The sequence below is a fragment of the Myotis davidii genome, unplaced genomic scaffold (genome assembly GCF_000327345.1).
Source record: "Myotis davidii unplaced genomic scaffold, ASM32734v1 scaffold327, whole genome shotgun sequence".
NCBI lineage: Eukaryota > Metazoa > Chordata > Mammalia > Chiroptera > Vespertilionidae > Myotis > Myotis davidii.
In genome coordinates, this window is record NW_006298628.1 from 3,695,383 (window position 1) to 3,720,029 (window position 24,647).

The 24,647-nt window shown below is 45.0% G+C and overlaps 1 protein-coding gene across 1 annotated transcript; it reads left to right on the forward strand.

Annotated features, from left to right (window-relative positions):
- Positions 1–4: 4 nt before the first annotated feature.
- SOCS7 (suppressor of cytokine signaling 7) lies at positions 5–24,381 on the forward strand (the record flags this gene model as incomplete). The annotated part of the gene is made up of 10 exons (XM_006774419.2): positions 5–102; positions 7,757–7,821; positions 10,603–10,707; positions 11,158–11,259; positions 12,109–12,239; positions 12,748–12,916; positions 15,784–15,912; positions 16,519–16,654; positions 17,050–17,198; positions 18,717–24,381. Coding segments are annotated over 9 exons (1,056 nt in total), but the record flags the coding sequence as incomplete, so codon positions are not given.
- Positions 24,382–24,647: the final 266 nt, after the last annotated feature.

The following is a 24,647-nucleotide window of genomic DNA, read 5'->3' on the forward strand; positions in this document are numbered from 1 at the left end:
CGGGTCCGGGGCCGGGGAGAGGCCTGCGGGGGAGCTGGCTGCTTCGGCCGCGAGCCTGACGGACGTGGGAGGCCCTGCCGGCCGGGAGCTGGACGCCGGGAGGTAAGACCCGCTGGGGGCCTGGCCGCCAAACTTGCCCTTTGTGCATCATTCCCTTGTATTCTAACGGGATCCTGACCCTTCTTAGGCCGTGGTGTTCGTAAGGAGGCAGCGAATTGGGGCTCAAAGGTGGTGTCATGGCTCGTTAGGTCGCAGCTAATTAGGGGAAACAGCTTTCCCCCTGCGTTCATGCCCCTTGACGTTTCTCACCTGGTTAGCATCCCTCCAGTTCAGAGATGACTTGACACCATGCCTCCACCCCTATAGCCTGGCCCGGCTTTTAAAGTTTTCCCAAGGTAGGTGTCTGTCTGCCATGAACTCGCACAAGGCGCTGGCTGGAAATGTTTGTCCTTTGGGACAAAAAGTTGGCGTTGCATTGTGACCACCTTGCTTATTCCTCTTTCTGTTCCACCAGCAGCCCACCCGCTCCCTTCACACTCAAGCATACAAATGATGTGATGAGTTGTAGGCCCACAATCAGCTGGGCCTCTCAGCACCGAGGTTTCATGTTTTCCTGGTTGGTTGGTCTCTTATGTACTTGGTGTCTCAAGCCCGTGCGCTGACCACTGTCCGTGGGAATAGAAAATAGCTTTGCTGTCAAGCCCATGTGAGAATTCCGAGTCTGAGTAGTAGAAGCATTGGTGCATGAGTTCCAGGCTAATGGATGAAATTTCAAAGTTAGGCATTGAGGTTTTCCCCCTGCATTTCTGAAGGGTGGACTGCTCTCCATCATCCAGTATATTGGTTTAGAAAGCTGTCACCTTTTCGTGTCAGTGAAATGACACTTCCCTCGTGGTAACTGCCACTGTGGTTTGTGCTGCTGAATGGATTCTTAGAAAGGTTGGAGTTGGTTTTGGTGCAGCTCATGTGATGGGTTCTTGAGACACACTGGCAGCCACAGCCCACAGCTGAAGAACAGGGACACATAGATTGAGAACTTTGTGCACCAGAATCACGTGGGGAGCTTTGAGAAAAGAAAGATCAGTATGCCTGAGAGCCCAAGAATTTGATATTTTAAAAGCTCCCCGGTTGATCCTGAAGTATGACCTGGACTGGGAACCACTCACCCATGGGCTTCTCTTTTCAAGGGAACTTGGGTCCCCCAAAAGGAAAGTGTGGGGTTACTTTGACGTTGCTGCCCTTCCTGAACAGCTGTGCCAGGGGCTTGTTTTGGGTATCAAACCAACCAAAGTCCCTAAAGAAATCAGTGGGTTGATGCATGTTACCCCTTCAGGTAGACCTGTTTCTGCATTTGCCTCCAATGAACTCATGCTCAGGTCTTAAAAAGTGTGTGGCTGCTGAAACAGCTCTTTTGTAGTAGGCTCTGCATTCGATGCTCCATTTAACCAGTATAGATGAAATTTTCATCATATGGGGGGAGGGCAGGATTGAAGCTGTGGGCAATGACATAGGACAGATTGCTAATTTTCTTGTGATTTGTCTTGCCTTTGTTCCATATTGACCAGGCCTTGGTCTAGGATTCCAGAGACGCTAGATATGAGGTGTGGCGTGAAATTAGCTGCTCCGTCTAATAGATTAGGAAGAGGAAAAGGCATATAACATTATACGGTTTTTGCCTTTGGAAGCAGAATTTAATGGTCATTGGCTGCTCTGTCACCAACCCTCACACTAAGCACAATACAGATTTCTGCTGCAGAGCAAATTGGGCTGTAGATCTGCAAAGCTTAGTTCAGGGCACTGGAGAATTACATTTTTTGGTCCAAGGGCTTTTTCTGATGAATTGGAGAAGAGCTAGGTATCTGTGTACGAACGTTCGGTTGACTGCTGTTAGGCAGCTTGTTGGACAGAGAATGTGAACACCTAGACTCCATGTAGAACTCCAGCATCAGCTGTGGGATGCTGGCCAGTTTTGCTTTCTTCATGCTTCTCTCTCTCTATTCTTTAGTAACTATCCTGACCTTGTAGGAATAGAGTGAAGACAAGAGAAGTGGAGATGGAATATTTTGTGCTTTTGGAGAAGTAATAAAGATTGAACTGGTGATTTTTTTTTTTTTAATGCTAGATTTGCTTGTTAGCTTTTACACAGCTTACTATGTGCCAGTCTTGCTGGCAGCCTCGCAGCCGTGAGAAACTTGGTAAGTCTGGCCAGGGTAGTTGTGATTTCTATGGATCTGCACCTCCTAAGGGAGGAAGAATGCGTTTGGATATTTAGCTTGTTCTCTTGTTTTGATTGGTAGGACCTGGAAGCTGTGAGAAATCTCAGTCTCTTGCCAGAAGGTATATGCCTTCCGCCTTAATGATGGTTGGAATCTCTATAGTCTTTGCTGTATAATTTGGGGCTTTTACAGTAACCTCTGGACATGATTCTCTTTGCTCTGTTTAATATCTACCTTTCCCACAGTTATCACTAGAAAATACTTCCTACAATCATTTTATAAGGCTAACAGTTTCCATAGTTTAACATTAAGAAAAACTTTAGTTCCTTTCCGATGTTTCAGAGTGTGCTAAGTGGACCTGCCTGGTTATTTTGAGCCTTAAATCTAGTATGAGTGAGCTTAGAGAACTCTGAAGTGAAGGATGAAACGGGCCCACCAACTACCAGGTTTCTGTTGTGGAGACTGGGCTAAGCCTTCAACACATATGTTGAATTTACAGAGCTGGGCTCGATGCCTGAGGGCTTCAGTGTAATATAGAATTGCTATTTCAGGAAAACCAGAGAAGTTCCCTTTTCTGTTTCACATATGTTGAGCTGATTGTCTTCCTTTATATTTGGTGAGAAATGGTATTTGATCTGACTTTTTTAAAAAAATTATAATAATACACGCTTGGTTGTAAAGTTTCATTGTTTAAGTTTTTTTTTTTTCTGAGTTAATGGCTAAGGCTATTACTATCGATCTTCATAGTTGTGAAGTGGAAAAATGGAGAACAGTTCTGTAGTCGTTTTCTATCTATTTGTTTTGGGGGGGAAGATACAATTCTGGAAGAGAGGCAGGCTGCCTTGGCATCAGTTTGGGACCCTGCTGTTGTGGACAGAATTGGCAGACGTGAGAAATCCTTTTCTCTGTTTCCTTGGGTCTTCAGGTCCAAGGGGGTAGTTTTAAGAAATAGCATGACCTAGTGAGAGCAAAATGATTGTATGGTGTGATGAGGAAGTTCTGACTCTACGTTTGAGTTTTGGGTCTATACTCTATTGATCTTTTTAACTATTTTTCACAAAGTGGTTGTGGTTGTGGTTGGCAGCTCTTGTTTCGAACAAGCAGCCTGGCTTCAGAAACCTCTTGTATCTTCCACTCCTTAATATTTATTTCCCCTGCTAACATCATTCCTAAGGTTTTAGACCTTGCACTATACCTTTTGGCTTTTCCCTGGAAGTTCCCTCCATAGGTTCCTTAGTTGGTTTATGATGGAGTTTTGGATCTGACCTTGCTGCACAGATGTCTGTGTATTGGAACTAAAAATGAACACATGGTTTTTGTGCCTGTAGCACATGAACAGACACTGGCTTATGACGTGTTGAAAATGGCACAGGCTGGCTGACTTGGCACTGTGTGCTTCAGCAGGGGCAGAGGTAACTTGCGGCTGTAAAGCCTGATATTTGGACATTCTTGCTTGGAAGTTACTGTAGAAGAGAACATGTGTAAGTCGTAAGGCATCAGTAGAGGAGATTAATGGACAAAGAAGGGAAGGCATTGCTATTTCATTGTTTATATTTTAGGTTTCAAGGAATTTGAAAAGTGGCCAGTGGTTATATCAGTGTGTTCTCGGCCTGTCTAGTCTAATGCTTTTAACTCCTTTTATCCCACAGATCTATTGCCATACAATTAGCAATTTTCAGAGTGGAGATGGACAGAGGCCTTCTGTCTCTTTGTTACCTGAAGCACAGGCAGTGCTTAGCTGTCACGAAGGACAACTTAGCCTCAAAGAAGACCTTTGCCTAAGGTCTCTTGCCACCCACCTGAGGCATAGCCCACCAGATCCTACCACCCCTCACCCCCAAGTCTTTCTGCTACTAAGATGCACATCGCCCACTAGCAAAGTTAACAATGGCTTAACTTTGCACCCTAATGCTCGTCAAGGTGATCTGGGGAGAAATAAAATAACATGGGAATGGGTTATAGAAAGGTTAGTTAAAAATGTTATCCCTATTATTCGTGCTTTAAAAAAAAACCACCACAGCACATCCAGCTTTTATCGTTTTAAATGTTTCATATATGCAAAAGGAGGTGAGTGTGTGTGTGTGTGCACTATAATAATAAATGCATACCTAGGTACTCATTTCTAAGCTTAGCAGATAGAATGTTATCAGTTACCTTTGAAGACCCCTGTGTGTTGTTTCCTGATTATATCTCCACAGCTACTGTAACCACCGTCCTCAATTTTATGTTAATCATTCCCTTGCTTTGTTTTTTTAATCGTTGTCTAGATTGGTCTTTTCATGAGTGACTGCCATTAGAATGCTCCCAGGATCCTTGAGACAGAAACTGCTTTGGATTTTCAGTTAGCGTCTCCCCGAAGAGAGAAAGAAACACTTAGTATTAGCCTTTCAGCCTCTTAGACCTACCTCTCCAAACTTCCAGCTCTGAGGCCCCCTTATTTGCCAGGAAAAAACCCATCCCGGTCTCTTAAATGACTGTGCCTGGGTTTAGATTCATATGTATTTCTTTTTCCAGATCCTAGAAACTATGATTTCCTTCTTCAAAATGCTGGGGGCGGGGGAGGAGATGAGGTGGAGTGAGAAGGCCTCCGCAAGCTGTGTGCGTTTGGGTACTGCCGTTCCTCAGTACTTGGCACTGAAGAGATTCGTCCCCAGCATGGGCAGATGGCAGAGTAATGCAGCTTCCTTTGAAAAGAGGCAGACAGCCAAGTGGCTGAGGTGTGAACCCTTTGAAAGACCAGTGCTTAGGTTTCTCCTTGCTGAGTTTAATATTGTACCATAGTTATCAAATAAAAATCAGTTTGGAAGCTCTTCAGTCTTGAAGTTCATGTCCAGTGGAATTAGCTTTCTATTTCAGCCCTCTGGAGTGTTGGAACTAAGCTGCAGACTGTCATGAGCAACTTTTATAAACAGGGACCATGCATCATGCTTGTGTCTTGCTTGATGCAGCCATTTCTCCCGTGGGTGCCATGGAGGGGGCATTTACTAGTATGATGGGCACCATCATTAGACTTCTTGTGTCTCAGCATGGAGGGAGGTTGCAGAGGGAGTTCGGGAGCGGAAATCTAGCTTCTGGGCTATTTTTGAGTAATATCTTTACAATATGGTTTTGAAATTTTGTTTGAAGTGAGTTCTGAGAATCTCAGATATCTATGCTAAAACATAAATGCATAAAGATCTAAAATAAAATAATTTTAAATATGATTTTCTTTGCTTCACCTCCCTTCCTGCCTCGGTGCAGTTGAAGTTTCATTTAGTCCTTTGGGTGAGAAGAATTTTGGAAGGTGAGCCAGCTACAAGGCCCAGAGTCAGGCCCTCAAGTCAGTGGTGGGAGGTTTTCGTTTGTTTGTTTTATAATTCTTTATTATTGAAAGTATTACATATGGCTGAAACCGGTTTGGCTCAGTGGATAGAGCGTCAGCCTGCGGACTGAAGGTTCCCAGGTTCGATTCCGGTCAAGGGGTGTACCTTGGTTGCGGGCACATCCCCAGTGGGAGATGTGCAGGAGGCAGCTGATCGATGTTTCTCTCTCTCATCGATGATTCTCTCTATCTCTCTCCCTTCCTCTCTGTAAAAAAAAAATCAATAAAATATATTAAAAAAAAGAAAGTAATACATATGTCCCCCTTTTCCCCCATTGACCCCCTCTAGCCCATCTCTTCCCGCCCCCCACCAGGCCTTCAGCACCCTGTTGTCAGTGTCCATGGGCCATGCATATATGCATACAAGGTCTTTGGTTGATTACCTCCCACATACCCATCCTCCCCTGCCTTCCCCCTGAGATTCCACACTCTGTTCCATGCTTCCATGTCTCTGGATCCACTCCGTTCATCAGTTTATTTTGTTACTTATATTCTACATATGAGTGCAGTCATGTGATACTTGTCTTTCTCTGACTGACTTATTTCACTTAGCATGATACTCTCCAAGTCCTTCCATGCTGTCTCAGAGGGTAAGAGATCTAGATTTCACATATAAGTGAAATCATAAGGCATCCACAGTGTACTATGGTTTCCTTTTCTCCACATCCTCGCCAGCACTTGTCATTTGTTGATGGTAGCCATTCTGACAGGTGTGAGGTGATACCTCATTGTTGTTTTAATTTGCATCTCTCTGATGATCAGTGATTTTGAGCATTTTTTCATATCTCTCTTGGCCATCTGTATGTCCTCTTTGGAGAAGTATCTATTTAAGTCCTTTGCCCATTTTTTTTTTTTTTTGGTCCCTGTTTTTTAATTGCATTGTTTGTCTTCCTTTTGTTAAGTTGTATGAGTTCCTTATATATTTTGGATATTAACCCTTTATCAGATGTATCATTGCCAAATATGTTCTCCCATACAGTGGACTCAGTGTGGGAGTTTTTTAAAAGTCTGGTTTATTGAGGTAGCACTTACATACCATCTAAAATTCACCATTTTTATGTGTCCAGTTCTATTAACACGTTAAGCGCCCAGCCTGTTTTGTCTTCTGGACAGAAAGTATAGTGTCAGTCACCGGTGACTGCCTGGGCGCTTAACATGTTAATTTTGATAAAAGTATATAGTCATCGTGACCTCTGTCACAATCAAGATACAGCATATTTTCTTTTTTACACTCCCCACTGGGGATGTGCCCGCAACCCATGTACATGCCCTTGACCGGAATCGAACCTGGGACCCTTCAGTCCACAAGCCGACGCTCTATCCACTGAGCCAAACCGGTTTCGGCAAGATACAGCATATTTTCATCACCTCCACAAGTCTTTCCCTTGTGATCGTCAGTTCAGTCATCCTGAGGTGATTTTTTTAAATAATGTGCACTGTTTTATTTATAAAATTTATCTTTATTGTTGAAAGTATTGAACTTAGCACATTTCTAGCCAGAAAGTCTATCTTTTCACAGGAGATCTGGGTTTTTCCAGCTCGCTTACTGGAGCAGCATCAAGGGGAAATCACAAGGAGAACTGTGTGACTGGCAGTTCAGAGAGGAGAAGGGGCCATCTGGTTTGGTTCCAGGCAGAGCCCTAACCTAAGGAAGCCCCTTGTTAGTTGACGGCTTTAACCCGTGGCTCGGAGACATTGGTGCATGTTTTTCGTGGTTGAAGATTCCATGTGCGTCCTGTAGTGCTGGTCTCAAACCCAAGTATGTTCTCTGGTTCACCTTGCCACCTGCTGTCCTAGGAGCAGGCCCAGAGGGAAAGCACCTGGTCAGATCAAGAGGCTTTTTCTTGGTTCCCATATGCAAGTCAACTGTGTTTCTGACTTCCTCTAGAAATAGACTTGCTAATTACCACTCAAGGTGTTTTACTCTTTCAATGCGCTGGGTGAGGAGAGATCCAAAGGGATTTCTCATGCTTTTGTAGGCTGGTGAATTCTGTAGCCAGATCTATTTAAGGAATTGCCTTAATTATTTTATTCTCCCCCTTTAAATTTTAGGCTTTATTACAAAAGTGTTGCTGATAATGACTGGGTTTGCTTTGTTTTTCAGTGCATATGGAATTGAGTATTGTAGAGATTTAACCACCCCCCAGCCCTTATTCTCTCTGTGCTTTTCACCCCCTAGGAAACCCAGGTTGACAAGAACTCAAAGTGCCTTTTCTCCGGTCTCCTTCAGCCCCCTATTCACAGGTAAGGTTGATCTCTCTCTCTGTCTCTCTCTCTCTCTCTTTTTTCCTTCTGACATCTGAAAGCAGGAGTCTTCTGAGACCTGTCAGGAAACACTTACGGATGCATTGCAGAGGGAGCTTCAGGCCTATCTGTGGTTATTTTCTTCATTCCCTGCCTGCTGGGTTTGGGGTGGGGCTATTTTTATGGTGTAGCATGTGTTCTTGACTTTGGATGCTTTATGGGTTGAGTGGTGACTGCTTGGTGGTAATTAAGTGACCCTGGCAGTTATGCCGTCCTTAGTTCAGGGTCCTCACTTATAAATTAAAAGGAGGAATTACACATTTATAGGCTTGCAGTGCATGAAGGACTCCTGAGAAATCATACAATTCCTGACTCTGCTTCCAGGGGAGTTCATGGATTAGCTAATAAACATGACCCATGATTATCTGGTCTATTTTTAAAGACTTTGGGCAAAGGGGATTACGTGAACTCTTGACTTACCCATTTTTGGGGCTAGCAGTTCTTGCAGCTGTTAGAGTTCTTCATTGTGTCTAATTTAAGTCTATCATCTAAGAGCAAGGAACGCAGTTGCTAAAGAAGGAAAGCGGCTGAATGTCCTTTGGGCAACTGCCTTCTCTTTAATGGGGAACTTTTTCAGAGGGAGCCCCTTTGTTATGTCAGTCAGATGTGAAGCTCCCACTTGAATAAGCTGCATGAAAGAAGGTCTTCACATTGCTTCAAGTCTCAGAAACTGGGCACTCATTGATTGTGACCGAAAAGATTTTTTTAAAAATCCCAATTTCAAACTCTTTTGGTACTGTATCCCTCAAAAAGATGATTGGAAGAATTATGATTAGGGATAGACATTTCCAGAGTTAAGCAGGTTAGTGGGACCCCCACCCCCAGCCCTTACTACATAGATAGCCATGAGCTGTCAGAACAAGTGTGTTGGTACCTGTAATAGGCACAGGTGAAGAAGGAGATCTCTGTGTTTTTTTTTTTTAATATTTTTTTTTTATTGATTTCAGAGAGGAAGGGAGAGAGAGATAGAAACATCAAATGACGAGAGAGAATCATTGATTGGCTGCCTCCTGCCCCCTACTGGGGATCAAGCCCGCAACCCAGGCATGTGCCCCTAACCAGAACCGAACCCGGGACCCTTCAGTCCACAGGCCGATGCTCCATCCACTGAGCCAAACCGGCCAGGGCGAGATCTCTGTTTTTACCTCAAGCCCAGAATTAATCTTTTTACATATATATATTTATTGATTTCAGAGGAAGGGAGAGGTAGATAGAAACATCAATGATGAGAAAGAATCATTGATCGGCTCTCTCCTGCACGCCCCCTACTAGGGATGGAGCCTGCAACCCAGGCATGTGCCCTTGACCGCAGTCGAACCCGGGTCCCTCCAGTCTGCAGGTCGACATTCTATCCACTGAACCAAACCGGCTCCGGCCAGTACTAAAGGGTCTTATCCTGTAGTAATATATCCTTCTGGTGAATAATTGTTTCCTCCCTAAAGTAAGGAACCCACATTTGAAGTGTTCTTGTTTCACACAGCTTAGCTCTTTTGAATGATGCTGAGGTGCTACACCTACAACCTAGACCTCTCCGACCCTTCAGGAGGCACACTTGTCTGGGTTCATTGCATTGCTCTGGGCATCTAGGCTATCGGTTACTAAGCTCCGTGATGAGTCCAGTAGGCAGTACAACTTGCACTGATGACTTTTAGAATAGCTTTTCTGTTTATCTTAATCTATGTTCAAGAACTTTGTAAAAACAAAACAAAACCCCAAAACTGTATTAGGTTCTAAAAGCCCTGCTCCTGACCTTTTAGAGACATTGGTCTCTAATAATAATAAAATCCAGCTTAGGGGCTAATTGAGCCTCCTGAATAAGAAAGAGATGTTGGAAATAACACCCTCAAATTAGAGAAATCCCGAGTTCTGACCTATTTTTGGCTGTCATCCTTAGTTAATAAAATACCCTTCATCCTCTGGTGACTCAGTGGAGAGAGGGTAGATGGGGCTGGGTGGCGAGGAAGAATGTATATGGCAGAGAACAGAACTGCATCACATGCTGGGAAGTAAAGAGAAACCACATGTCATCTCCCTAACCTCCCACCCCCAATCAGCTTCCTACTGAGAAGCTTCCTCTAAGCTTACCTGACTCTTGGCTGACTGTGGAAGTAGTTAATTATTAGGGTTGTAAATGTACTTTTCAACCTTTGTAGCCTCAGTTATTAAGAACTAATTCATATCTGAAATGGGTTCTCTTATGAATGAATAGTGTGAAAACTCTAGACATGGAAAGCCGTTCAGGAAGAAGTTAGGGCTAACATTGGGACCTGTATTTGCATGCAGTGTACCATGCAGCTCTTACAGCTTTTGGCACTTGCTTTCTATGTTCACTTGGGCTTGTAACAAGCTGCTCGTTTTGCTCCCTAAGGCAGAAATTAGTATGCAAGTCTGTAAAAATAAATGGTTTTCATTTGAATAAAGATGGCTTGGTCAAGGTTATATTGTCAGTGGCAGAGTCACAATGAGTTGACTTTACCACTGTCAAGCCCATGTTTTTATCCTTAAAGAATCCTTGACCATTAAGATGGTAAAGAAATGATAGCATTTAAAATGGACTTCCCAGGTGTTTAGGGGGTGATTCCAGTCCTGGGAGCATTAGATTTTGAGCTTTTTGAGAGCCAGGGACCTCTAACTTCCCTTGCTTGCCCTTTGCTTTCCTTTGCTCTGGCCTCAGCTTTGGGCAAGGTGTTCTATAACGTGCTTGCTCCATGAATCCCTCAGGTGAAACAGTATCGCTTGTGGATGTGGACATCTCTCAGCGGGGCCTGGCCTCTCCACACCCTCCAACTCCCCCTCCTCCTCCGAGAAGAAGCCTCAGCCTCCTAGGTATAGTCTCCTCCACTCTACCTTCTTGCTCTCGTGGGAGGGGGAGCTCTCGGACCTGTTTTTCTTTGCCAGGAGCCCTACAAGCTCCTGGGATTCTAACGATGAACCAATTATTTCCTATCCCTTTCTCAGCACCCCTATCATCTCCCTAAGTGGTTGAATGAGTGTCTTACCTGCATGCTATGACAGCATTTATTATCCATGTGTTGATTAGATCTGCATTTATCTTGCCCTGAATCTACAGCTAGTGGGCTGCTTTAAGAATATCCTACTTTCCTGCAGAGGAAACCAGATTAAGATGGTTGTTGCCCTCTGTACAAAAAGACAGGGTGAAGGTCAGGCCATCTTGCCCCAGAGGGCAGCCTGATGATCCTTCTCCGTCTCCTCTGCTTCACCTTGCTCAGTCTCTGCTCATATTTCTGAACCTTTTGCTTTTGTTCTCTCTTCTAGATGATATCAGTGGGACGCTGCCTACATCTGTCCTTGTGGCTCCGATGGGGTCTTCCCTGCAGTCTTTCCCCCTACCTCCGCCTCCTCCACCCCATGCCCCAGGTTAGCTTAGCTTAGAGAACAGACTTGCAAGAGTTGGGAGTACAAATGATAAACTTTTTGAAGGATGGGAGAAATCTATTTATGGGAATAATAGAACTTATGAGAAAGCTTATAGAACTCCTTGGAAATGAGGCCAAGAACTGATTTTTCTAACCTGTTTTATTTATGGAGTTGAATTCGATTTTTGTTAGAGATAAAAGACAATTGAATTTTTTTCGTCTTTTTGCTACTGAGACTTTTTTTTTTTAATCCTTGAGTAGACATCACTGAGGAAACTAATTTTAGGACAGTGAGGAGGTTTAATATATTGCTGATTTTCAAAGTTCTGTGGTTTTTCTAAGCTTTTAGTACTGACTGCAGCCTTGTAAATATGTAGCAAGCATTTAGTAGCCCATACCTGCTTTGCCAGTCTCCAGTACCCAAGGAATAAAATGAATGAAATCGGCATTTTTTTCTACTTGCCTGGCAAAATCCTTACACTTCCTGGGCAAGTAAGCGAGTCACTATTTCCAAGGCTGCTTTCCCGGCACTTCACCTCGAGGTGGGAGAAGTTGGAGTCACTCTAGGCTGGTGAAGGCCCTGAAGTAGTCACCTTAGTCAGGTCAGTGCAGCTCCCCACCCGCTTCCTGGGGTTCAGTGCCCTCACCATCCTTCACAGCTTACACAGCCCACACAGCTTTTTGTTCCAGCCCATCAGCTCTTCCCCACTGCTTTGGCTTTCACCCTTTCCAGCTTAGCGTCTAATGCCTTGCCCCTCTTCAGTTAGCATCTCTGTTTTGGGAGGAGGGTGTACTAGTGGTTGGGAGCATCGAGGGTAAGTGAGTGACCCACCACTCTCTCACGTTACAGATGCATTTCCGCGGATTGCTCCTATCCGAGCAGCTGAATCCCTGCACAGCCACCCCCCGCAACACCTCCAGTGTCCCCTCTACCGGCCCGACTCGAGCAGCTTTGCAGCCAGCCTTCGAGAGTTGGAGAAGGTAGGTGGCACTTGAGCACTGGAGGCTTGCCTCCTCTCCTCCTCCCTAGTTCTGTACCTGGTTCCCTTTGTATTATTTTTTACAGGGAGAGTAATTTCCTTGTCTCTATATTTATAGTGACAAAGCAAGATACTACTGTTATCAATTCTATAAAATATATTGTAAAATTGAAACTTGGGGGTGGTGGTGGAATTGAATGTGATAAGGAAAGGCGTGGAGAAATGTTTACATAGTCTAAACTGATTGTGGCAGATTAACTGACTCGGGTCCCCCTTCTCTTCTTTGAAGGGCCTTGGTAATGGAATTGTAGAATGTTCCTTCTGCTACTTTGGAGGGTTAAACGTATATGGAGCCTGGTGTGTATTTGCTAGGGGTTGAGACACTCCTACAGCTCTTCCCTACTGAAATGTTTTGGAAATGGGGTTCTCCTATGGTGAGATAGATTGTGCTGAACACTTTGACATTTCTCTGTTCTGTTAACCACTTGACTGCTTTTTATCTTCGATAGTGTGGTTGGTATTGGGGACCAATGAATTGGGAAGATGCAGAGATGAAGCTGAAAGGGAAACCAGATGGTTCTTTCCTGGTACGAGACAGCTCTGATCCTCGTTATATCCTGAGCCTCAGTTTTCGATCACAGGGTATCACCCACCACACTAGAATGGAGCACTACAGAGGTAAGAGGGGCTAGTGTTGGAGGGAAACCTTTCTCTACCTTTGCTATTTGACTTTTTCATAGGAAGCATTCATAGAAATGGAGAAAGTATCTCATAGAGTCAATTGAATGCTGATATGGGCACTGGTTTCAGTCACTAGAAGAAAAGTTGGCAGGGGTAGGGATGAGAGTAAGGGTTCCATTTAAAAGTATTCTCAGCATCTTGTTTCCTAAAATAGGAGGGCCTAAACAAGACTATATATATATAAACTGAGGTGGTGAGGCTTTGGATCCTGGACGAGGGCAGGACAATAAGTTGAGAAACTCAAATATATATATATATATTTTACTGATTTTTTACAGAGAGGAAGGGAGAGGGATAGAGAGTTAGAAACATCAGTGAGAGAGAAACATCAATCAGCTGCCTCCTGCACACCCCCTACTGGGGATGTGCCCGCAACCAAGGTACATGCCCTTGACCGGTGCCTGGGACCTTTCAGTCCGCAGGCCGCCGCTCTATCCCGAGCCAAACCGGTTAGGGCTAAATAAGACTATTGAAGAACAGAACAAAGCCAGTAAAACTCTCTTGGTAGAGAAAAGAAATAACCTAGACAAATTCTCCCAAACTTTGTTCATAATTAAACTTAACGTTTAGAGATGCTTTCTATTAAATCATATGGACAGAGAGAATTTAGTGTTGATACTGGACTGTTCTGTTCTGAATTTCTTTGCCTGATAGTCACATCAGCTCTTGTGCCAGTCAGCATGGTGATGAAAATTCTCTCTTGGTCAACTTTGTAGTCTCTTAGGAAATAGTCATCAGAACTCCAAGAGTTTGTGAAATCAACGTGCTTTATATAGACTGTCTACCTGCTTCCCAGGTGGTACCCCTTTCTGTGTGGTCATGTTGTGCTTAATGCTGCCGTCATGTCTAGAAGATGACTAGTTCAACACCACTGTCTGGATTAACTTTGCAGCAGGGCATTCTGTACTTAACTTGGGCCAGAAACTTGTGACAGTCATTGATGGTAGGACTGGATAATATATCATTTGTTGAAATATCTGCATATGTTATAAATTTTAAAAGTATAGAGAACGTTGGGGAGTTTTAGGGACTCCCATCTCTCACCTTTTCCCATATGTGACCCCCTTAAATGAGCTGTATTAGACATCCATCTCAAACGAGTCTCTTTCATGCTCTTCTGAGGCACCACCATGTCTTTCCTGCCCTCAGCCGTGTTCTGCTGGATTTATTTGGTTTGCTTCTCTTGTGAGGCAGGAAGTAGCTGTTTAGGTCAGCATGGTTTCCTCTGCCTCTGCCTTTGTCTTAGAGATGCATGAAGAGAAAGGAACTTCAGTCCAAAGACCTGAGCATTCATTAGTTAGATCACTGTGGGATAGACTGCTGCCTATTTTCCTACTGTTCCTAAAAGCAAAAATCAGACAAACAAATGCAAAACAAAGCATTTCAGAGTGAAGTATTTTTATAAACCTATTTTAAAATAAATGACTGGGCCATGGGAATAAATGTTTGACCTCTAGGTTCCTGATAGGTGAGATGCCAGGAATGAGAGAGCTCTTTCAAATGGTTCTCCAGTTACTTTTTATTGAAAGGGACTTTTCTTTCTTGAATAAATGGAATTTTTAATAGAAGCCTTGTGGGCCTTTTAGTTGCCAGTTTGCAATAGAGCATTTGTCTTCGTCTTTTTAAGTGATACTGTAAGAGTAGCTAGAGAGACTCAGATCTGCAGTTTTCTTGAGTGATTTAGTATCTCCTTTGTGGGTGATTCTTTTGGAATTTAGAGCTTTAGTTTTTTTTGTTTTGTTTTGTTTGAAGTCCTGGAAATTCAGATTCCCTTTTACCTTTGGGGTCTTGAAGTTTGGGGTGGGATCTTTGTAACATGTTGGGGCATAGAATTTTAGAAGTTAAAGGAAAGACTTAGAATTTGATTTTTTGTACCAACACATGAATGGGTAATACTCACAAAACCTCTCTTCTTTTCTTTCTTCAACTGTCCCATGAATACTTGAAAAGGTGAATCTTTTTGAGGGGAATGTCATTTAAACTCGCTTTTGCTATGGCAGTCTTTCCCCGCCCCCCCCCATTATAGTTGAATTCAATATTAGTTTCAGGTGTACAGCCTAGTGACAGCACATTTATATAACTTATAAAATGATCCCCCTGGTAAGTTTAGTACCTACCTGACACCATACATAGTCTTACCATAGACTATATACATACATACATACATACATATATACTCCTTTTTAATATATATATATTGATTTCAGGGAGGAAAGGAGAGGGGGAGAGAGATAGAAACAACAATGATGAGAGAAAATCATTGACTGCCTGCCTGCTTTTTAATTGGATTTGTTTGGAGGGGTTTTTTTTTGCTGTTGAGGTGTGTGAGTTCTTTATAAATTTTGGATATTAATCCCTATGGGATGTATCATTGGTGTATATCTTCTCCCATTCAGTAGGTTGTCTTTTTGTTTTGTTGATGTTTTCTTTTGCTGTGCAGAAACTTTTTAGTTTGATATAGTCCCATTTGTTTATTTTATTTTCCTTGCCTAAGGAGATATATCAGAAAAAAATATTGCTAAGAGAATTTCAACAAAGTATTTTTATATCTTTTTTCTGACTTGAATTAATTATTTACTTTAACAAAAGCCTTTTAAGACCTGATTTATGTCTTATTAAAGGCAATATCTTTCTTTCCATTAATTGTAGAACAAGTAGGAACAGGTGGCTTCAGGGACCTTTGTCTGATTCAGCTTGCCCATAAAGTCTTGCTGAAAAATGAGAATCATAAAAATGTGCAAACCAGCTTTCCAGGTCTTTTAAAATGTTTTACATTTTTACCTCTTCTTAATTTTCACTGGTAGGAACCTTCAGCCTATGGTGTCATCCCAAGTTTGAGGATCGCTGTCAGTCAGTGGTGGAGTTCATTAAGAGAGCCATCATGCACTCCAAGAATGGGAAGTTTCTCTATTTCTTGAGATCCAGGGTTCCAGGTATGGCTGTGGTTATTATAAAATTATTTAACTTACTTGGGTATAGTCTAGTATAGTATCAGAATGCACCTCCCTCCAACAAAGGCCACACTTGCTTAAAGCTTTTTATCTTGGCTCTTACAGGAAACCCTCTTTCTAGAGTCCAGTGGTTAGGCCCCTACCCATGTACATTAATCCCTCAATATACTGAGAAGGAACCTTTGCTTCTCTAACCACATGAGTTAGAAAACTGATCCTTCCTCCGATGTCCAGGCATCCCGTGAATAGTTTACACTCTGTGATGTCTCCTTGTCCCTGATCCAGGCATCTTACACTTACATGTGAAACAGAGGTGAGAGCTCTCAGCTCATTTCCACGGAACAGGGAAGGTAAAAGAGTGTTCACTAGAAAGGCAATGGGAAGGGTCAAGAATAGATTCTCTTGAGTGAAATATAGTAGTTGTAGCTCTGCAAATGGAAATCAGCAGCCTTGGTGGAAAGAAGCTTTTGCACAGAACACATAGGTAAACTATAAAGAAGCCCATTTCCTTTCCCTGAACTCTTCATCAGGGAAGTCATAGTTGCTTTGTTCCTACTGAATATTTCTCTTGGTTTTTCATTCTTGAAGGACTGCCACCAACTCCAGTGCAGCTGCTCTATCCAGTGTCCCGATTCAGCAATGTCAAATCCCTACAGCACCTTTGCAGATTCCGAATCCGACAGCTCGTCCGGATAGATCACATCCCGGATCTCCCACTGCCTAAGTATGACGTGGTCTTTAGGGTTGGGGCAGGAAGGAGGGTTACTTACAAATGTTAGTGAGGCCTGCAAGCCAATGGCGCAGGCAGAGCCTGGCAGTGTTCACAGGTTTCACTTCTCCTTTGTCCTGAACCTAACTCTAGAACTGTTGTTACATTGCAGCCAGAAGGGAGGAAGGTGTGTGTGTCAACCTCCCTTCTGCAGTCTCTATGAAGGGTGGAGGGAAGGAGAGAGAACTATAATAAAGTGAGAAAATGGGAATTTTGTTAGGGTTGCAAAGTGTTTGGAGTAGTCTCAACCATATAGGGATTGAAAAGAAGGAAGAGTTGAACAAAAGTGGTCTTTCTTTTCAATCTCTCTAAATGACACTTTGTGTGTATTCCTCTTATGTTTTTTACAGACCTCTGATCTCTTATATCCGAAAGTTCTACTACTATGATCCTCAGGAAGAGGTATACCTGTCGCTAAAGGAAGCGCAGCTTATTTCCAAACAGAAGCAAGAGGTGGAACCGTCCACGTAGCGAGGGGCCCTGCTCGTCACTACTGAGGGTATGAGCTCTCTGCCTCTCGTCCAGCCATGTCTCTTCCTGGGCACTTGTCATCATGCATGGGCCTTGTCCCCCAACCCCCACCATCCCGTGTGTATCCAAACATCTGCCCATAGAGTTGCCACATCTGATAACAGAATCCCCAAGGGGCACCCCAGTTGGAAAAGAGCAGGTAGACAAGGGAGACTTAAAGAATATTTTTGCCAAGCAACGTGCAGGCTAACTGCTGGATATGAAGAAGGACACACACGTGTAACTAAGTGTTCAACCTTCTCTCATACTTCGGCTGAGCTCCCTGATATTGCACAAATGATATACAAAGCTGGAAGCCAAAGGAATCTTTATCAAAGGAAACACAAACATTTCTTCAATTGCAATAGAAATACACTTCATTGCGAGCTCCACTGCCCCATGGCTCGGGATGGGGGAGAGAAAAAACAGCTCACTCTTCCCTTTAGGGATCCATTTAGGCCACTGAAAAGTAAATTGTTCAATAGAATAAGTGAATTAACTGAGGAATTCACTTCTCTAAGAGGCTATTCTCCCATTGCTACACTAAGTTCTGCTCATTTATTTTCCCATAAAATATCGTGGAATACTGGTTTCTGCAGATGAGTTCTAATTAGTCTTTTAAATTTCATTAAGGTGAACATTGAAAAGTAGAGGTGAGTAGGGACCAAATTCCCACAGAATAGTGGTTTTGGTAGTGCGGGTTTATGTGCACAATCTCACATTCTAGTGATGGGGTGCGTGATAACTCATCCCCATCTCTAGTGTGGAGTTTCCTTTTTAAAAATACATATATTTTGCCCTAACCGGTTTGGCTCAGTGGATAGAGCGTCAACCTGCGGACTGAAGGGTCCCAGGTTCAATTCTGGTCAAGGGCATGTACCTTGGTTGCAGGCACATCCCCAGTAGGGGGTTTGCAGGAGGCAGCTGATCGATGTTTCTCTCTCATCGATGTTTCTAACTCTCCCTCTCCTTCCTCTCTGTAAAAAAATAAAAAATAAATAAAAACTATTTTTTAAAAAACATATTTTTATTGATTTCAGAGAGGAAGGGAGAGGAAGAAATAGAAACATCAGTGATGAGAGAGAATCATTGATCCGTTGCCTCCTGCATGCCCCCTACTGGGGATCAAACTCGCAACCCGGGAGTGTGCCCTGGCTGGGAATTGAACTGTGACCTCCTGGTTCACAGGCTGATGCTCAGCTCCTTTTTTAATCCCTAGAGTAGGTAGTCCTCGGCGGGGAGGGTGGTAGAAATAGGCAGAAAATTAAGGAGTAAGGGAAATGGAAAGAGGGAAGTTAGAACCAGTTTTTGGCATCCAGGTTATAGGCTACTCAGGCCTCCTGGCAAAGGCTGTTGCTGCATCCCCAGCCAGCTATAGTGTTTGTGGAAGTGTTTGGCTCCATTCTCCTTTTGAGCTATACCCCAGAGGCTGGGCTATTCACTTCACTCTACTCTGGTTCCACTCTGGTGAACCACTCTCGTTTCTTTTACCTCCCCTCCCCACTAGGCATTTGGTTGCCAAGCTCCGGTTTTGAAGAACCAAATGAAGGTACCATGAAAAGAGGAGTGAGGAAAAAACAAGAGGAACTAGGAAGGGTTGGGATCCTCTGTGCAAAGACTTTGGTCCCCTCGCCACCCTGGGGCTTGGAAGAAGCACACAACCACACTGAGTGGGGCTCCAACCTTTCCCATCCGCCCATCTGGTGTCTTGGAACTGGATGAGCTCCTGGAAAACTGGAAGAAGTCTCAACACTGTTCCCTTTTCACAACTTTTGTTTTGGATATTTACATTTCTTGGTATGGAAAACTCAAAGGCAGCTGGGTTTTGCGCCCATTGGATTGGAAATGGTGTGAAGGGTGAGCAGGTCCAGAGGAGGGTTGGGCTGGGGATTGCCAGCGCCGGTCAAACAGCTGGTGCCAAAGGCAGATGCGAGTCTTCGCCATTGACCTTGTAGAAGGGGAGAAGGAGTCCAGTGCAAATGAAGTTAGGAGTTTCTGGAGGATGAGAATCTGCTTCTCTTTAAGCATATGTAGCTTCAGTAGGAGCAGGAGGGTAGGAGGAGGGAGGTCTCAGAAGAAAAGATTACTGCACAAAAACTGGCAGATGGCCTCTGCCGGGGGAAGTAGTGACTCCTTGAATCCTTTCCTTTTAATTTAGGAACCTGGTTTCAGAATCACCTCTCGTAGAAGCTGGATTCGTTTTGTTTTATTTAATTTTTAAGCTCTGTGACCTCAAGTTAACCTCATTCTTTCTCCATCCTCAGCCTGTCCCCCAAGATAACTGTACATTTCACTGTGGTCATGGTCACATCATTCCTATTGCTTTCGCCAGCTGTCAACGCAATAGTTTTTTCATCACCTGAGCAGTAGCGCTCCAATCATGGCTGCTAAAGTTAATGGAGCGTGCCTCCAGATTCTTAATGGCAAACCGTACCCATGACTTAGGAGCCAGTGTTACTTACCTCCAGATGTCTGTCAGCTAGTGAGAGGGACTGTGGAGGAAGGGTGTGAAGCGAAGCTATCATGGTTGGGCTCTTACTACTGAAAGCTCTCTAGTGTCTCAACTGGAATAGGATGTCCTTCGATCAGAGAGGAGAAGAGCGCTACATCTCACGGTGTATCACTGTCGCCCACTTCTGGAACGGGAGGTAGCAAGGGCTTCTTCATTTTCCTGTGTTCTTTCTGGCAACCCAAACATGTTCCTGAGTCAGATCCTGTTTGTCCTCCTTTGACTGGGATTCTGTCATGCTGATTTCGGAGTTGCCAGTCTTCCAGTGGAAGGGAGAAGGAGGAAGAAAAACTCCAGTGCTTCTCAGTGGCCCTCAATTTTCTCTGAAGCAAGCCATTGTCAGATCATGTAAGATTATGCGTTTGCTTTTGTGTAGAGTTACTCTGGGGAAAGGTTTGCTATTAAGATGTGAAAATTGAGCTGTTTGGTCTTTACTGCTCTCTTGCAGTAGTGTTCCATTAGACTGCCTCATTTGCTTCCTCTCTGCTTATCTCTGTCTCATCTCATTAGATAAATAGTTTGTCAGGTTTCTCGTTTCCTGATGGCTTGGGGTGAGGCCCAGTGATTTGGGGCCTCACCTTGTAGCTGAGCAGGGAGGAAATGTGCATTGTTATTTGCCTCTGAAGAGGTGGCCCCCAGAATGAGCTGTGAACCATAAACACAGCCACCTCTGGTTTGTCAGGAGGTCCCTCTTTCTGGCCTCCGTGGTTGTCTCACCAACCAGTTAAGACTGTGATCCCAGAAATGGACTTGGCCTGTGAGTCTTGCTTCTTGAGGGTACAGACTAATTTGCCAGCTTGCAGAAAGCACCACCCCACCCCCACCCCCACCACCGTAGAGCCTGAAGTCGAATCCATTTGGATCCTTGAGTGGCTGGTGTGCAGCTACCTGGGATTTTTTTTGACCACTTTAGCTATCATTTAAAACCATTCTTAGTGTTTGTTTGCCTGGCTCTGGGCTGGATATGGAGGAAAACACAAGAAGTGGAAGACAGGGTATCTGGCCTTCATGACCTTTTAGGTGACTGCCACACATGAAGCAACTGGAGAATGACTCCATGGCAGAGAAGCAAGGGCTGTGTTTAAAGAACTTCAGAGTGGGTAAGAGCAGGGTAGACCAGATGGTGTAGGAAAGCTGAGGCGGTGAGGCTCTGGATCGTGGGCGAGGGCAGGACCATAAGTTGAGAAACACAGGAACCAAAAGCATGGAGGCAGAAGTCTGCATGGTGTGTACTGAGCAGTGCACAGCCCCAGGTTAGAGCGGAAGCACTTCAGAGTCCATTTCAGTGCAGTAGTCGAGACCGGAACTTCCAGGTATTGGGCAGATCTGATTGCTGAGGGCTTATGATGGTAAACTTGGGTCCAAAGCCAGAAGTCACCTGGGTTCCTGCCCATGGCCAAGGACCTCATTGCTCTCAGTGCAGCCTGGGTGAGGGAGGCAGAGCTCCCGGACCCTCTGTGGTACCAGGTTTCTGTTGGAGATTTCCCGTGTTCAGGTACAAGTGCAAACGCTCTGAGGAGGCCCAACCCCACCCTGTCCCCCTTTTTCCTGGGAAGGGTGGTGTTTACCTGTGTCCGAGATCTGTCTGTGCTTTAGTCGTAGCCCAGGCTGCAGCCCAGTCCTTCCTCAGTAGAGTGGGCTAAAGGCAGAGGAGTACAAGGGGGACAGGCTCCATCAGATGTGGGGGAAGGGCTGTGGCGGAGGTGCCAGCTGCTCAGAGAGTAAACGGAGCCGGAGCAGCCCGCCTGTGGTCAGCACTTCCTTCATCTCTCTGGCTGGGCCCACGCCCTCCTCTGCTAGTTCTGTGCAGTGCTCATTGAAATGCAGTCTACGGAGGGTACTTACTCCTTCTGGGTTGTATTTTAAAGTCACAAACTGGAAAAGGCTCTCACTCCTAGAGACCCCTCATTGATAGCTAAGGTGGGTGGGTGGTGTCAGTCCCCTGAGGCCCTGCCTGTGTAACCCTCGCTTGTTTAAGGTTGATCTGCTGGAACCTTCCTCACTGTGAGCTAGTCTCAACTACTGCTACAACTTGCTACTGCTTGGAACTCTGTGCGCTGAGGGAGGAGCGCAGGAGTAAGGAGGGTGAGGGGGTTGGTGTAGGGACTAGGTGAATGGGTGACGCTGGGAGTTTGGGACCATTGGTGATGACCTTGGCTGGTCTGTCTGTGGCTCATTATAGTGAATGTGTATTCACTGGAGTCTGAGCTGAGGACTTCAACCATCAGCCTCCCGTGAGGAAAGGCATGGCCGGGAGCTCGCCGCCCAGTTTATGCCCCTCCACCTCTTCTCTCCTTTTCACTTGGCTGATTTTGCAGGCCCCTTATTAAGGCTGGGAATGATGTTAAAATAGCTGTGAACACCCATGCAGTGTGCATCCTGGAAGAACTGGGGAGCAGGGAGGGTGGCTCGTGGTCCCAGATCTGGGTGTAAGAGACTAGAGTGGAGCTGATGCCCTGTGGTGGCCGCCCATTCAGGCATCACCCAGAGCCCCCAGAAGAGCTGGGCCTGCTAGGCGCCCTCAGGGCCCAGCAGGGGGTGGCGGGTGAGAGGAACTTTTCCCTTAGGTTCCATCTGTCTGCCCTGCTGCCTCTCCCTTGGCCTTGAGCCCTGAGTGTGGAGGACTGGGCACTGGGATAGAGCTGTGGCTGCAGGAGGCAGTGTGAGAGTTGTGTGTGCGTGTGTGGTGTGTGTGTGTGTCTTCATTTGTGGAAGTCTTGTCGCCAAGCTGGGGTGTTGAGAGCATCTCCATTGCGGGGAGACTTGCCATTTGTTTTCCACTTTTAAGAGAATGACATGCCCCCTGTCCCTAAGGGAGGAGCTTTTGAGTTAGACATTTTCCCTATGGGAATCCTCTTGGTTTTGTCTGTGGGAAAGGGGGGGGACAGATGAATGATTTTTATCTCTTAATCGTCAACACAGCTGTTCTTACACTGAATTTGTGCTATTGCATACATGTAGCCATCTTTCTTTTCACTGCAGCAGTGTTTATTAGTAGTTCAAAATGATTTATTTGCTCCTGGGGAGTAAAACCTTTTTTATTAAAAAAAGAAAAAGAAAAAAAAATGTGACCCCCCCCTTCCCCATGATTGTGATCAGATTATTGGGCCACAAAGCTCAAGAAGGCAAAGTCAAGTCCGCCAGGCGCCTCGCCGATCCTGTGTGACATGGAGCTTCTTGCTCAGCACAAAGTGACAGGGGGCCTGGAGGCGGAGAGCAGAGCCTTGGGAAGAGTGAGATGGGGTTGGACCGCAGAGACGGGCGCTGGGGACTCGGGTGCTGCAGCCAGAAAAACAGATATGAATTGTATTTAAAATATTGACTCTAATCTGCCAGAGAAAGACCTTCCTTACGTGCAGATTCTATGTTGTCTTTGTCCTTTTCGTCCCTACTTGACCTTCCTTGGTGTAGGCGCTGTCCATTTCTTTCCTGGTTACTTCCTGTCCTTTCTACCCCCTTCTCCCATCTCTGTCCCGTCCCCTCTACCTCCCGGAAAGCCAGTCCTGCATGCTGAGTCTGTGACCTGCCTTCAAACCCATTTCATCTCTTGTAGAGGGTACCTGGACTGCTCCCTCCCCGTCTCCCAGCCCCCCTCCTCTGCCATGCTGAGGGGCATCAAGGGGCAGGCAAAAAGCAGCCAGCTGTGGCGGAAGACATGCATGTCTGGTTGCAGCTGGACTGCGATCTCATAGTTGCCCCTGGAGATAGAGTGCAAGGAAAGCTTAGGGCACTCCCGATCAGAACCCAGGGTAACATAGCCCCACTCAGACTGCATCCTAAGCGCCCTACCCAGCTCAGGTGGAGCGGAAGGCTGGTCTGACTACTCATCCTTGGTGCTCCCTTAAGCAGGGACCTTCCCTCGCTGTTAGGCCCAGAACCTATTCCAAGGGACAAGCGTAATCCAGGCACCACGCTGTGGGCAGGCCAAGTATTGGAATTCCCAAACTGGTGCTGCCTGTGGCATAGCCACTGCTGTACATTTTTTGGTTATTTTTAAGAAACTCAAGGCGGGTGTCATTCTGTGCTTGGGTAGTTGCCAATCCTTCACCAAAGGGGAACCACACCCCCTGCAACCACTTCTGCCCTTCAGCCCCCACCTGCCACCCATACCCCTGCCCTCCTCCAAGCCAAAGCGTGGCCTGGCTTTTATCTTCCCATTTAGTTTTTCTCCTTTCCTCTCCCTTTTTGTGCTTAATTTATTAAAATAGTTACTGTATAATTTATTTTCATAAGCTATAAAAAATTACTAAATGGTTAAAATAGACTTGCAGGCCAATCTTAAATGGGGTGGGAGGGGCTGAGGGTGGGGTGGGCAAAGATGTTTTGATATAAACAAAACAAATGCACTTTGGGTGTGATTTGGTATTTTTCTGGGGCTAGAGGGGTGGGTTGGGATGTCCCTGTAGGTTAGTTCCAGAGCGGGCTGTCTGTATATATTGTAGTAATAGGCATGTTTGACTCTTGTGAAGGGACATTAGTAGCTGCTGCAGGTCCTGTTTGGAACCCCATGTACAGTTCCCAGTTTTTTGTAAGTGTCAGTGCGGGAGGCATTTGACTCTTGTGTTTGTATCTCCTTTTTATGATTGCTGTACTGACCCATGTCTTTTTGGGGAGGGGTGAAAAGAGATTTGAAATAAAACTGTTTAGAAATTACTTCATATTATTCGAGTGTGTGGTTTTCAGTTCCTCCTCTCCATCTTGTATGACTCCTCACACCATACCCACGAAGGTCAGATGACCCACTCTTAGGGATCTGGGAACCCCTGAGACATCAGTCAGAGCGCATCCAGAACTGGGCTTGTCAGAATCAGATGTTGAAAATGTTTTTTTGCGTCTGATGACCGCTGCTCAAAGCTGCCTTCTCCTTAGGACATGCAGGAGCCTTTTTGCCTTGGTGAGCAGTGGTGTGGGGCTCATGTTTTATCTTAG